Here is a 15,745-nt window from a genome sequence, read left to right as displayed (position 1 = left end):
CATCTACCATTCAGAGAAAAGAACTTGTGCCGAGGAGTTTGTCCTGTTATCATAACTGATTATTTTGCTCACTTACCATATATACTCGTGTATAAACCAAGTGTTTCAGCACATTTGTGCCGAAAACGCCCTCCTCTGCCTATACATGTTATTGTCCCAAAAAGACAGCGGGGAAGGGGGAGCTGCAGAGTAGCGCGTCATAGGAGGCAGAAGCCGGTGGGGATGCAGGAACGGCGGAGCAGCAGGTCACAGGAGGCGGCAGCTGTGGCTAAAGCATGTGCCACTGCTAAAGAGAAGTGAATATTCATTTCTCTTATAGCGCGCACAGTTACAGCCACAGCATTCCAGCACGTATCCTACTTACCTTCCTGCACGCCCTCGCTGCATCTCGTTCGTTCCTGCGCCACCAGCTCTTCCTGCTGAGTGATCACGTGGCCCCACTCATTAAAGGTAATGAATATTCATGCCTCTCCACCCCCCATAGGCGTGCAGTGAATATTCATTACCTTAATGAGCGGGGCCACGTGATCACTCAGCAGGAAGAGCTGGTGGCGCAGGAAAGAGATGCAGCAAGGGCGCGCAGGCAAGGTAAGTAGGTTTTTTTTTTTTAATAGGAGCCATGCATGCAAGGATAGGGGATAAGGAGTCATATATACAAGGACAGGGATGGGTGAGCCGTGCATATCAGGATAGGGATGAGGGGACAATGCATACCCGACTTATACTCGAGTCAATAAGTTTACCCAGTTTCATGGCAACATTAGGTTCCTCGGCTTATACTCGGGTCGACATATACTCAAGTATATACGGTAAATAGCGGCATCATATTCCTCAGCACTTTATATTCAATTAATTTTTTATTGAGTGAAATCACTAACATGCAAAGAAGTATTCGTTGAACTTGAGTAAATTCAAAATAAGTTACAATAAAGTGTAGTTATACAGTTATAACAAATTCAGAAGTAACAAACCATATAATAACTGATAATTAGTTGATAATTCACATTTTGAAATTTTGGATCTAGAGGTATAAGGAGCATAAGATAAAGAAAAGACTTATGCTGGTCTTATATTTAGAATTGGTGTCGTAACACAACTATTTACATGGATGGAAGCATTAGTGTTTTTAAAAGAAGGAAAGGGATGGGTTTATTGGGTAGAAGGGTAGGTGGTTATGCCCACTATGTGTTGGAACAAAAGTCCGTTTGCCATGATGGAGTTTAAGTTCTTCTGATGAAGATCATTCATACTAAATCGATTAGGTCCAAGTGATACAACGTTAGGATCCTGAAGGCATATTGGGTAAATTAGTTGAAGACAAAACGGTTCCAGTGGTTCCATTCTTTTGAGTATTTTTGTAAGATATTGTTCCTAAGGGCGAACGTGTATTTATACGTGTTGTGAGAGGAGATTTTGTCTATTACTTTGTCTAGTGTTGGAGGAATAGGGTCATCCGCAGCGCTTTACAGACATTATCACCACTGTCCCCATTGGGTCTCATGATCTAGATTCCCTATCGGTATGTCTTTGGAATGCGGGAAGAAACCGGAAAACCCGGAGGAATCACACGCAAACACGGGGAGAACATACAAACTCCTTGCAGATGTTGTACTTGGTGGGATTTGAACCCAGGGCCCCAGCGCTGCAAGGCTGCAGTGCTAATCACTGAGCCACAGTGACTACAAATATTAATCATTTTTATAAATCTCATTGGTTAAGGCAATCTGCTTCTCATAAGTGTCAACAGGAAAGAATTATTTTGATGCTATTTGAGGTGCTATCAATTCTAGATGAGGAGTCGTTTCACAGACGTACGTCCAAATAAGCTCTGTTATTCATTAATATTGCTCAAATAAGTTATCATCATCGTGAGTCTTTACAAGACCAGTGTCTCAAAGAATTTCCTTTCATTGGTAATCACACTACAAAGGAAGAGAAATTTTTTTTCAATTTTATACCCTCGTCTGCGGTCAATCTTCTCTGCCGAGGTCTGGACTGAGGACAATGGGCATAGCAGTCACCATTTACCCCATACTAGAGTTTATACGCCCACAATCATACTAACCCAGGTGAAACTTTTTTCTACGGATCTGACTGAGCTTTATTTACCTTTCTAAACAAGGCATCATCCTTTTCCCATTTTTCCCTGACAGCATCAATCATCTAAATCATAGAGTTACTCAATTACAAAAGAAAAAACACACTTAGCTGAAGCGTCTGGATCTATTACAAAACCAGCATCTGCATTAGCAGTTTTCAGTTTCTGTTACTGTAAAAGTAACTACAAATATTAGACATTTTTTTAGGCTCTTAAAATTCTCTTCAGATGACAGGAAAGACTTTAGACTTTCTACTGAATCATTACTACTCTCAGGTCTGACTCCTGACCTGAGCACTTCTTAGAAATTATGAAGGTCTCAGAACCTGGACCTCCAAAGATCAGTAAAAAAAATCTATTATTTCTAAACACTGTTATTCGGTGATTACTTTGTATCCCCCATTCATACTGCACACACACACACAAATGATACAAAATTTGAAAGGTAAACTTGCCCCCTTCAGCAAGAAAATAGCCAAACAAACCACACATCCACGATTTGATTACAAAATACAGTTTAAACATTAATTTTTAGAAACCTGCAGTAAGGAAAAATGACCTGCATGTGGCACCACAGTACCCCAAAGCACACTATCACAAAGCTGCTTACAGACATCACAAACAAATCGAAACATTTGCCTTGGGGGCTTTCCAGCTTGCCGAACTGCTTGCCCAGCCTATTTTAGCCAAATTGGAGGATTGCACACTTCACTGCAGGTGAGGCACATATGCAAACACATTTGTAAGCATGCACTGCTTATTGAATTGCACACTTGCTCCATTCATACTCCACACAAACAAATGATACACCATTTGAGAGGTCAAATTACCTGCAGGTGGCAGCACACTACCAAAAGCACACTACCACAAAGCTGCTTACAGACATCACAAACAAATCCAAACATTTGCCTTGGGTCTTTCCAGCTTGCTCAAGTGCTTGCCCAGCCTATTTCAGGCACATTGGAGGATTTCACACTTCACTGCAGGTGAGTCACATATGCAAACACATTTGTATACATGCACTGCTTTTTTGCGGATTACCTTTCAAATGGTGCATCGTTTGTGTGTGGGGCGAAGTAAACTTGCTCCTTTCAGCAAGAAAAAAGAGCCAAACAAACCACACATTCACAATTTTATCACTAAATACAGTTTAAACATTAATTTTCATAAAGCTGCAGAAAGACACAAGGACCTGCAGGTGGCACCTCAACCAGAAGACATTTTTTGGCCTCTACTTATCAAACCAATTTATTCTATTACCAACCTACATATATAAAATACCTATCTGTGTTCATCATGTCATGAAATACATTTACATTTGACCAGCTTGCTGTTTCTGAAATTGCCTGTGCCCCCGACAACCAATATGGGAAAATTTCGCTCGGGCCGAGCTAGTTTTAAACAAATTATATATATATATATATATATATATATATATACACACACACATATATATACATACACATATACATACATACGCATATGCATACATCATACGCATATGCATACATGCATGCACACACATACATACACCCAAGTTTAGTTACTCCATAGCGGGCTTGTCTGATTTATGAAACAGATTTCCAAATTAGGGCATCTTGAGATGGAGTTTTTGCACACACACACTTTTTCCAAGTTTTAAGAGCAGAAACTTAGTTTTTGAGGAGTTTTGAGATTTAGAAAGGTTTCTAATCAGTTTTTGCTCCAAAAACACCATGAAAAACACCATATGTACATAGCCTTAGGTCAAATTGCCACAATGAGTCTTTGATGCGGCAAATTTTCACTGTGAAAATAACGCAGCATCTTAAGGCTGTGTGCACACACAGCGTTTTTTTTTTTTTTTTTTAGGGGATTTGCCAATAAATCCGCTATAAAAACGCTAAAAATAAGCTTCCCATTCATTTCTATGCATTTTGCACTTTTTGTGCACATTGATGCGTTTTTTACTGTGAAAAAACCGCTTTGCGGTAAAAAACAGCATGCTCATTAATTTCGCGGATTTTCCCGCATTTCTGGCCATTATTATGGGTCTGGAACCGCGCGGAAAAAACCGCATAAGAAACCGCGCGTTTTTTTCTGCGAGTTTTCCGCGTGGTTTTTGCGCAAAAAACGCGCAGAAAAAAAACTGCGCGGTTTCTGGGAAGGGAGTCTGGTTTTTAAGCAGAAGTTTTCTGCTACGTGTGCACATAGCCTAAAAGTTCCAGCAAAATGGATGGGATTTATAGAAATCTCACACCCACTGTTTGTTTTGGGTTTTTTTAACACTGTGTAAACTGACATGCAGCATGTTCTTGAAATTTGCAACATGTCAATTTCCCTTGCGGGTGCACTAAGGTTTATGTGTGGATATTCCACATAGAATTGCATTATATGGGAAATTCTGCAGCTAAAAAACAAGTGCGTCTCTAATGCGTTTCCACTGTGAACAAATGGGTAATGCTGAGGACCGAAAGATAGTGTTCAGCTAAGGAAACTTTGTGCAGCAGATGAACACATCCTGCTTAGTTCCTTTTGAAATCAGATGTCCAGCAGTGCCATCAGCAGCTAGTGTGACTAGCTACACCCATCGACTGTTCTGTGAAGTTCGGCGAAGTTGAAGTTTGACCACATGTGGTTTTCAAAGAAGAATTGGTATGGCTGTTTAGGCACAAGCAAGGCGTAGCAAATCAATTATACATGACATTGCACCTGGGGTGCAGAAAAATTGCAGCAGTTTCTCTGGACTGATATGACTCAATATGAACTATCTGGCACTAAGAGAAGGCAGTTTGCTCGCCAAGAGGCTAGAGAGCGGTACAATAATAAGGGTCTGTAAGCAACAGTAAAGCATGGTGGAGGATCCTTGCAAGTGTGGTGCTGCATTTCAGCAAATGGGAGTAGGGAAATTAGTCAGGATTAATTATGTCCTCAATGCTTAGAAATTCAGGCATATGCTTATTCATCATGCAATAAGATTAGGGGGGGTGTCTGATTGACTATGTTTGGGAGTCGTTGTTCTGCTGCAGAATAAACATAGAGCCAATGTTATTAAGAACTCTCCCTTAACAAAAAACAGGGAGTCCTGGAAGTGATGATATGGCCCTCCACAGAGCCCCGATCTCATCATCATCGAATCTGTGAGGGATTACAAGGAGACAGAAGGATTTGTACCAGCCTACAACCATAGAAAATCTCCGGTTAGTTCTCAAAGATGTTTGGAACAACCTTCCTGCCAAGATAATTAAAAAACTGTATGTGAATGTACCTGGAAAAATTAGGTTCGGATGCTGTTCTGAAAGCAAAGGGCGGTCACAACAAAAATTGATCTTTTTTAGATTTCTCTTTTGTTCATTCACTTTGCATTTAGTTAATTGATAACAGTGCAGGGTGAAGCTCAGGAAGGACCAAGTACATTTAAGGTACTGTCACACTTAGCGATGTACCAGCGATCCCGACCAGCGATATGACGCTGTCAGGATCGCTGGTACATCGCTAAGTGGTCGCTAGCTGCCACACAGGCAGATCTCACCAGCGACATCGCTGGGGACGGGGATCGCTACTTACCTGTCAGACGCGGCGATCCTGTGTCCTCCCGCCCGGCTCCACGCGTCGCTCGTCGTCACAGCAGGAAGCGCCGCAGGAAGCTGACGACGAGAAACAGTCCTGAACGTTCTCGCGTGATCAGCGATAACCAGCGGGGGAGCCGGTCGGAGGTAAGTATCAGACACACAGATATCGCTAGCAATATCGCTATAACGTCACTAGTTATAGCGATATTGCTAGTGATATCTCTTAGTGTGACATGCCCTTTACAGTGCTTGGTTGTTACTAGATTAAAGCTGTTTAGGACTTTATTTGTAATGACATTTTATTTAATTTTAAGAATTAGAAATCTATAAATTAGCAGACACTAACCAAATTGTAGATGCTCAGGAGAAGCGCCTCGATGCATCCACTGCTCTGTAGGTCCCTGCTGGTAGACACTGACAAGTAACACCATATTAGTTCTGGAAGGAACTGAAGCGTAAATGTCCTCAGGTTCTTCTCTTTGCTTCGATAGAACTCAAAGAGCTGGTGGCAGACAGGTTCTAGCAGCTGCAAACAGAAAGAGAAAGTCATCTCAGGAGGAGTCACATTTGTGGTTAGGCAAAACAAAAAAAAAAAAAAACACAAAATACTGAAAAAAAAAGGATATTACAGGTATGTTCATTTACAGGTGTATGGGAGTGTGGATATGTTCAAGGAGATGAAAGCAATCCAAGCAGTGTGTGCACTGTGTGAATGTGTTTTATGCGTTTTCTTGCTCGTACACATACTGATCTAATGCACACAAAAGTGGCTCATCATTAGGTCAGCATTTTGTCAGGAACACCACAACTTTGTGATTTTACTGAACTCTGAACAACTCATTATCATTTAGTGATCTAAGTGCTGCTGCCATTATATGGATGTTGCCATAAGGCCGTAATAAAGATGCTTAAAGAAAACCTTTTAGATTAAGTGCACAATTTCATGTAGACGCCAACACAGCTGCCAAGTTTCTGCAAGCGAAGCAGTTTTAGGAAAACAATGGCGGTTATTTTCCCGAGGTGGGTCTGCCACCGGATTTGCCCTCGTTCTTGCAGCAGCTCTGCCGCCAGCGATTATCACTCTATACTGTTAAGTACAGAAAGCAGGTCGCTCCCCAGAAGAAGCCGCCCGAAGAATGAGCATGTCATTTCTTTTAACTACTTCAGGTTTTACGAACCCTGAAGCTGGTAAAAGACATGAGAGAAGACGAAACATGTGCACAGTAATGTCGCTGTGCATTATGTTAATTTCATGAGGAGCTTTTGCGCCATGTGCACATAGTTTACAGTGTCCCTTTTACATTGGAGGTTGCTCCACCAGTTCAGTTTTTCCTTTACTTCTGTGCCCCACTATTTCAAAGTTATGTCCCCAGTAATAATTACGCAAAGTTCCTACAACGAACTAGGCATAAACCACAGAACCCTGGGCATAACTTTAAAATGGTGGGTTTAGAAAAGAAATAGTGAAAAAGAAACACAGTTTAAAGAAAAATCCAGTGAAAAGGTCCACTCTAAAATTGGCCATCATCAGTTATAAAGTCCATTGGTATTTCTTGCCCTGACGCTTCACTTCTGAATGAGGAAACACTAAGGGCCCTATTCATCAAGGCCGGCATTGTTCACCTGGTCTTTTTGAGGGGGCATACTGAGTCAGATTCACGGAGAGGAGCACGCCGCTTCATAAATCTGGAGTGTCTGATGATTGGTGTCCGCCTCTGTGCTACGCCAGAAACCTAACTGCAGTCAGGTACTGAAGTGAGATTTCTGGAGTAGGAGACGCCATGTCATGAATTAGACAAATTGTGTTGTCACACCCACGCCGTGTCCGCGTCACATGCATTTAGGCAAATCTGTGAGAAACTAGCGTGAAATTGGGGCCTTACTTTATAGCGACTGGCCTATGTTTTGTCTCCTAAACCCCAGACATTAAACGGGGGAAACGTTGAGACCTAAGATTTGAAGACCGTGACTGGAAGCGCAGCAATCGAATTATCAAAGGTCCTCATTTAATGGAATTGCTCTCCAATGCATGGGACAATCTACATGGAGATGAGTCATATGCTTGTCCTATTAGGGAAAGTCATCAGTGAGTAGGGGGCGCCAAATCAAATTTTAGGGTGCCAACCTCCATGGCCATGCAAGGGCCAGCTGTTTAGGGGCATGATAGGGACTGCTACATTAGGGGTTCCCTTGGGCACCTGGTTATGTGTATTTACAGCTGTTTTACTGCTTTTGTACCTATTTTGATTGTTCAACCCTTTTATGCCATCATCTCTCTGTTTGGGATTAATCTGGAATTATGGAGCATCAACCGAGACTAATTTTACATTTCAGATTAATGATTAGATTGGAAATGGAGGGTGCCAATTAATCATTTGTGTCCTAGTGTTATGCTGTGTGTCTACTTCTTTAATGCATATTAAAAAAAATTAATGTTTTATTGATCAAATAGGGTCATTACGCTATCAGCCTAAAAGGGAATCTGTCACCCCATTTTTGGCCTATAAGATGTGGCCACAGTCATCTGGGGCATATCTACAGCATTCTGTAATGCTGTAGATAAGCCCCCAATGTAACCTGAAAGATAAGAAAAATGAGTTAAGGGCATGTCACACTAAGAGATATCGCTAGCAATATCGCTATAACTAGTGACGTTATAGCGATATTGCTAGCGATATCTCTGTGTCTGATACCAGCGACCGGCTCCCCCGCTGGTTATCGCTGATCGCGCGAGAACGTTCAGGACTGTTTCTCGTCGTCAGCTTCCTGCGGCGCTTCCTGCTGTGAGGACGAGCGACGCGTGGAGCCGGGCGGGAGGACGCAGGATCGCCTGGTGTGACAGGTAAGTAGCGACCCCCGTCCCCAGCGATGTCGCTAGTGAGATCTGCCTATGTGGCAGCTCACTAGCGACCACTTAGCGATGTACCAGCAATCCTGACCGCGTCATATCGCTGGTCGGGATCGCTGGTACATCGCTAAGTGTGACAGTACCTTTAGATTATACTCACCCGGGGGTCCGGTCTGATGGGTGACGCAATCCAGTCCAGCGCCTCCCATCTTCTAGAGATGACTACGTCCTCCTCCTTACTTCTGCCGCGGCTCCTGCGCAGGCGTACTTTCTCTGCCCTGTTGAGGGCAGAGTAAAGTACTGCAGTGCGCAGGCGCCGGACCTCTCTGACCTTTCCCGGCGCCTGCGCACTGCAGATAAAGTACGCCTGCGCAGGAGCCGCGGCAGAAGTAAGAAGGACAACGTCATCGCCAGAATATGGGAGGCGCCGGACCGGACCGTGACATCCACCGCACCCGCCCCGCCCCTGGGTGAGTATAATCTAACTTGTCTTCTCTTTCAGGTTACATCGGTGGGCTTATCTACAGCATTACAGAATGCTGTAGACAAGACACTGATGGCAGTGGCCGCAGCTCATAGGCCGAAAATGAGGTGATAGATTCCCTTTAATTCATAGCCACATCAGCCAATTTACTAGAGAATTCCATTATGAGCAACAGTCTAACCCATTAGTACTCCTGAAGTCCAGACTGCAATAATACATATTGCTTCTAAATGAAAGATCTCAGTACTAATCTTTACCTGACGTTAAAAGTAAAATAAATGCGGTAATGCATCCCCTTGGCTAGACCAACAATCAGACCCCTTTCTCTATGTAGCCCCAAATCTCTCGCCCCATCAGGAAGAAGAGGAGAAAAGAGGAAAGGAAAATAAGACAATGAGGTTGACCTAATTATGCTTTGTATGGAATCATATCAATATTGCAAGATTTATTTATCTTCTGTATATGTTCTCTCTTGTTCTGCTTATTAGAATGACTACCTGGTACCCTATTACAATAAATGCTGTAAATGTCATTGATGATACTGTAAAGTTTATTTGCTCCCTACTCCTGATCTCATATTTTACCTCTTTTTCCTTCCTTCACCCCCTTACCCTTTTTATGTTAAACTTTTGAAAATGATATACCGCAAATACAAACTTTGGAAACTAAAAATTACTATTATTAAAAATAAAACCTCTGCAGTTCTGCATATACAATTTTAACCACATTTGCAAATTTGGGATTTTCACAGCATTAAGCACCGTAGAGAAGACAGGGAACCGAGGCATTACAAGTTACTGCTATGTAACTGTATTGTGGCCATTCTGCTTGACAATATGTTAAATCCAATGTATCAGTAGAAAAGCAGAATTTTCAACATCAAGCTGCCGCAGAGATTTAAAGTACCTCGTCCACCTACATACACTTCTTTCAAGAAAATAAACATTTTATGAATCACGATCGCTGGTCTGTACTTCTGTGTCTCAATCACAGCATTAAAACGTCACTGCTCCATAGTATGGAAATTCTCCTTCAAATAGTTTTCTGACCAAACATCTACTGGGCAAAATGCACCTAATGGTTCTGCCCCCATTATAAAAAGCCATTTTTAGATAGTCCCATAGAAATAGAGTAAAACCCTGATGATTCGTAGAGGAGTAATATTCTGATGGCGATTTATAGAGTGTAAATAGACGTTTTGGTTTCTCCCTTACACATTACCATTGTCCAATAAAGTTTTGGAAAAAAAACAAACAATGGTTTATAATTAGAAGTTAGAAAAGAAAAGAATTTACATATATTTCAGTGAGTTTACTACAAGGAAGTCTTTTTTTTTTTTGTAAACGTTTGCCAAATCAAGCCCTTAAGGGCATTTCCCCTACATACGTAATTGTGAACTATCCCAAAGAGGAGCTGATTAGTGATGAGTGAATGTGCCCGGATCAGGCGTTATCTGAGCATGCACGTGTACTAACGGAGTGTCTTTGGCATTTATGAAAAATACGTTCTAGTCCCCGTGGCTGCACGTCTCGCAGCTGTTCAACAGCCGCAACACATGCAGGCACGGAGACTCAAATGTATTTTTCAAGCAGGCCGAAGACCATCAGTTAACCTAAGAGCATGCTCGGATAACACCTGATCCATGCACGTTCGCTCTTCACTAGAGCTGATCGGCAGTACATAGGAGTAGTGATGAGCGAACCCAATCTTGTTCGGGGTTCATACCCGACAGTTTGTTTCCGGTCAGTTATAATGTTTGGAGTTTCAAGGAAAGAGTGAGAAGATAGGGGATGAGGATAGCGCCGAGAGGAGAGGGGATGGGAGATAGAGAGCTTGAAGGAACAGCAGTATTCAGCTTCGTACACTGTTTACATCTGACCATTGACAGAGCTGGTAACAGCCAATTGGTGGGGATGCCAGATCTCTCTATGTCATCAATATCTTTGTAGAAAAATCCCTTTAATAGGTGACAACAATATTTCCACCTCCATTTTCTTAAGACTCTTTGGTCCCTGTAAAAGGGCGTTAGACAACTGACTTCATAGAATGGTAGAGTTGGAAGGGACCTCCTTGGCCATCTGGTCCAACCCCCTGCTCAAAGCAGGATTCGCTAAATCATCCCAGTCAGATATCTGTCCAGCCACTGTTTGAAGAATTCCATTGAAGGAGAACTCACCACTTCTTGTGGCAGCCTGTTCCACTCATTGATCACTCTGTCAAAAAGTTTTTTCTAATATCTAATCTGCGTCTCCTTCCATTCAGTTGCATCCCATTGCTTCTAGTCTTTCCTTGTGCAAATGAGAATAAAGTTGATCCTTCTACAATGTGACAGCCCTTTAGATATTTGTAGACAGCTAGATATTTGTAGACTTCTTAGATTTGGATTCCTTATGGGCAGACATTTATATCAGGTCAAAGACGGAAATTTTTGCTCTTATTTTATTCTTTTTGTACTTCTGAGTATTTTGAAATTTTAATTTTTTTTTATTTTCATAATCCACCATCCGGCCCCAGGCCTTTATTTTTAGTGCGATCAACATGATCATTTTTATGGTCTTTATCACAGGACTCTGAGGGGACGCGTCTTTGGGCTGCTCTGCGTGATTATCCCTCTAACGCCCCCTTGGTAAAGACTATAACAATTTCCATACTGGAAACATGTAAAGGCCCACACCTATGGGACATTTAAAAAAAAAAAAAATCTAAATTTCACAGAAAGCAGCCAAAAGACCCCCCTTTAAATTCATTTTAGTCAGGATCTTATCAATGATACTAAAATAAAGCAAAATAACAGACATCACTCTGCTATTGTAGTCATGAAGTGATAAAAGGTTATCTCCAATCACTACATGATGTGTAAGGAGACAATTCACTAGGTGAGAACTAATTAATGTTTTAATGATCGCACCCCAGGAGGATCTCTTTATTCTTCTAATGACCACTAGATCGATCAGATCATGTAAACAGACTGTCATTTCTGGAGATGTCAAGAACAGCATTTGCTCATTTGATCTTTAGTAATGGCTCATTAGCTTATGTGACTCCGAAGTCAGATAATTAAGTGTATAGATGTTATCAATTAAAGGGGTATTGCCATCTCATTCATCTCCATGGCATACCAGTCTATATGCGGCGACCAGACGTGGCCAGCATTACCGAAGCGACCGAGCGGGTGATGAAACGGTGTAGTACAGCCGGCAGCAGACAGGCTGATTTACACCATATTAGTGTGTTGTATTTTAGAACTCCATTTCAACTGCCCTTCTCCAGCCATTAAAAGTATGGATGAAAAACAGATCTGTGATTTATACCAATTCAGTCTATTGAGGGCGTATGTAAAAGTATTGTCATACATTGCCATCAGTTTATTTTTCCCCCTTAGAAACAAGTCACATTATCTCTTGACACCTGTACGAGGGGCGATCCAAAAGTAATGATAAATCGGTTATTTCTATTGCACACAGAAATCAAAATAAAATGTTTTCTTCTCTCTTAGGTACCCACTAGTCCAGGAAGAAAAAAAAAAAAAATCACTTAAATAGGCCACGATTCCCGGGAGCTACATTCATTTGAATATGAACTGCCAAGGAGTGAACATCAAAATGGGAAAAAACGAGCTCAGAGCTGTCATCAAATACCTCTGCTTGAAAAAAATGTCTACCAAAGACATACACAGCGACTTGGTGGAAACATTGGGGGACTCTTCTCCTCCATGTTGCACGCTGGGCCAAGGAATTTAAGCTGGGAAGAACATCGACGGAAGATGAACATCGCGAAGGACGCCCATCCACGTCCCTCAATGAAGAAAACGTGAAAAAAGTTGAAGTTGTGTTGGCAAATCGAAGAGTGACTATCAGGCATGTAGCTGAGGTCACAGGGATCTCATATGGCAGTATTCAAAGAATCCTTGCAAAAGAATTGCATATGAGAAAGGTCTCCGCGCGTTGGGTGCCAAAAATGTTAACCGACGAGCAAAAGAAGAAACGAGTTGACATTTCAATAGCAAATCTCGAAAAGTTGCAATCAGACAAGGAGAATTTTTGTCATGTTTTTTTGACCATGGATGAGACCTGGATCCACCACTTTGAACCCGAAACTAAACAACAATCGATGACATGGAAACGAGCCGACGCCGAAGAAATTCAAAGTGTCAAGCTCAGCAGGGAAGGTTATTGCGTCTGCTTTTTGGGACGCTGAAGGAATTATTATGGTGGACTATTTGGAGAAGGGAGCCACTATTACGGGCACCTACTACGCAGAACAAATAAGAAGATTGCGGGAGGCCATCAAGGAGAAAAGGCGCGGCAAACTGCGGGCTGGAGTGCTGTTTCACCAAGATAACGCACCGGCTCACAAAGCTGCAGTTGCCATGGCTACCATTCAAGAAGCGGGCTTTGAACTGGTGGAACACCTGCCCTATTCGCCAGATCTAGCCCCCAGTGACTTCTTTGTCTTTCCTCGGCTCAAGGAACACCTCCGGGGCAAGAAATTAGACGACACTAGCGACGTGATAACCGCTGTTGGGGAGTTTTTTGAGGGTCAAGATCAAGAATTTTTTTCGAAGGAAATTCGAAGTTTAGAAAACAGATGGACTAAATGTATAGACTTGTTAGGAGACTATGTAGAAAAATAAAAAAATTTTTTGACTATATTCATTGTGTTTATTATTGATTATCATTACTTTTGGATCGCCCCTCGTACATATACACAGATTGCTCAAAAAAATAATAAAAGGGAACATTTAAACAACACAATGTACCTCCAAGTCAGTCACACTTGTGTGAAATCAGCCTGCCCAGTTATGAAGCAACACTGATTGTGAATCAATTTCTCCTGCTGCAACAGGTAGAAATGATCGGCAATTAGCAGTTATTACTAAACTTTGCAACTTTTTAAAGCTTATTTGCCAGAATTCTGGTGTGAAAGCTTTGATGACTCGGGCCAGAGTGTCCAGTGATTGTAAGGGTCCCGCCACACCAAACGATGCACCAGCGATCCCAACAACGATATGAACTTGTCAGGATCGCTGGTGCGTTGCTACATGATCGCTGGTGAGCTGCCAAACAGGCAGACTCACCAGCGATCAGGACCAGCGAGGACACTGGTATCCAAGGTAAATATCGGGTAACTAAGCGCGCACGCGGCATTTAGTTACCCGCTGTTTACCTTGGATACCAACTCCCAGCGCGAGCAAGCAGGTATCCAAGGTACACAGCGGGTAACTAAGCGTCATGCGCGCTTAGTTACCTGATATTTACCTTGGATACCAGCTCCCAGCATCTGCTTACAGCGCTGGGAGCTCGCTGATCGATGGTCTGCCGCTGCCACACGCAGCGATGCGTGCTGGCCAGCGGGAGAACAACGATCAAAAAAAAATGGTCCAGGACATTAGAGCACGATCAGCGATACCTGGCGTGGGGGCCGGTCGCTGATAGGTGTCACACACAGCGGATCGCTAGCGAGATCGCTGATGCATCACAAAATCAGCGATCTCGCTATGTGTGACGGGCCCCTAAGTTGCTCCTACTGATTTTCACATCAGTCTATGGAGTGTGGACTCCAGTTGTAATTTGAAAATTAGTAAGCTCAATGTCAAGGCAGTTTGAATTTTTATCATTTAAAAAAAAAAAAAAGACAAAAAAAGGCAACTAAACAATGCGATTTTAGAGGATATCCTAAGAAAAATGATTTGTGACCAATTCACAGGCGAATTGATAAATGTGCAAGTTGCTCAGAGTCCTACCAATCCCTACAATGGGGATACTGCAGCACACTTTTCTGATTAGATTGAATGCAATAGTAATCATGCCTGCACACAGTCACTATAATAATTCTATGGGACATATCTCCATTAGTGCCAAACACCCTGATTGGAGTAGTAAGACATATGCAAGACAGCTATTCTATTCAAACTAGTGACCAGAGGGACTAGGAACCATCATCTTTATGATCAGCGTGGGTTCCAGTGGTGAAGTCCAAAGAAGCACTTCTTTAATGTGAAACGACATGCATTATATGCTCTGGCAAAAATTAAGAGACCACTGTGAAATTTTCAGTTTGTCTGATTTTTCTCTTTATAGGTATATTTTTGAGCAAAATATCAGTAGTTTATAGAATAAAAGAGCAATTTACAATAGGTCTTCGAATTTCCAAGCACTAAATTTTGTATCTATTTTCAGAAAATGAGAAATGGTCAAAATAACAAAAAAATGCAGTGCTTGCAGACCTCAAATAATGCTAAGAAAACAAGTTCATAATCATTTAGAAACAACAATACTAATACTTTAACTCAGCAAGAGTTCAGAAATCAATATTTTGTGGAATAACCATGATTTTTAATCACACTTTCATGCGTCTTGGCATGCTTGCCACCAGTCTTTCACACTGCTTTTGGGTGACCTTATGCTACTCCTGGTACAAAAATTTAACCAGTTTCTTTGTTTGATAGTTTGTGACTATCCATCTTCCTCTTGATTACATTCCAGAGGTTTTCAATGGGGTTCAGGTCTGGAGCTTGGGCTGCCCATGACAGGGATTTGATGTGGTGGTCCTTCATCCATACATTGATAGACCTAGCTGCATGGCATGGCGCATTGTCCTGCTGGAAAAACCAGTCCTCAGAGTTGGGGACCATTGCCTGAGCAGAAGGAATCAACTGTTTTTCCAGGATAACCTTGTATGCAGCTTGATTCATAAGTCCTTCGCAAACATTAACCTGCCCAATTCCAGCGTTGCTGAAGCATCCCCAGATCATCACTGATCCT

General features: G+C 42.1%; 1 protein-coding gene across 4 annotated transcripts in view; it reads right to left on the bottom strand.

Annotated features, from left to right (window-relative positions):
• Positions 1–15,745, bottom strand: part of HYCC1 (hyccin PI4KA lipid kinase complex subunit 1) — a 143,829-nt gene that overhangs the window by 64,582 nt on the left and 63,502 nt on the right. For all 4 annotated transcript variants that reach the window (XM_073581429.1, XM_073581428.1, XM_073581431.1 and 1 more), the window contains one exon: positions 5,996–6,175. In XM_073581429.1, coding sequence (XP_073437530.1) covers positions 5,996–6,175 — 180 coding nt within the window. The remainder of the gene's footprint in view (positions 1–5,995; positions 6,176–15,745) is intronic.

Source organism: Dendrobates tinctorius, unplaced genomic scaffold (assembly GCF_039654945.1).
Source record: "Dendrobates tinctorius isolate UK_male_01 unplaced genomic scaffold, ASM3965494v1 ptg000070l, whole genome shotgun sequence".
In the NCBI taxonomy this organism is placed as follows: Eukaryota; Metazoa; Chordata; class Amphibia; order Anura; family Dendrobatidae; genus Dendrobates; species Dendrobates tinctorius.
The sequence above is the reverse complement of the archived record's forward strand: the minus strand, read 5'-3'. Positions and strand labels throughout refer to the sequence as shown.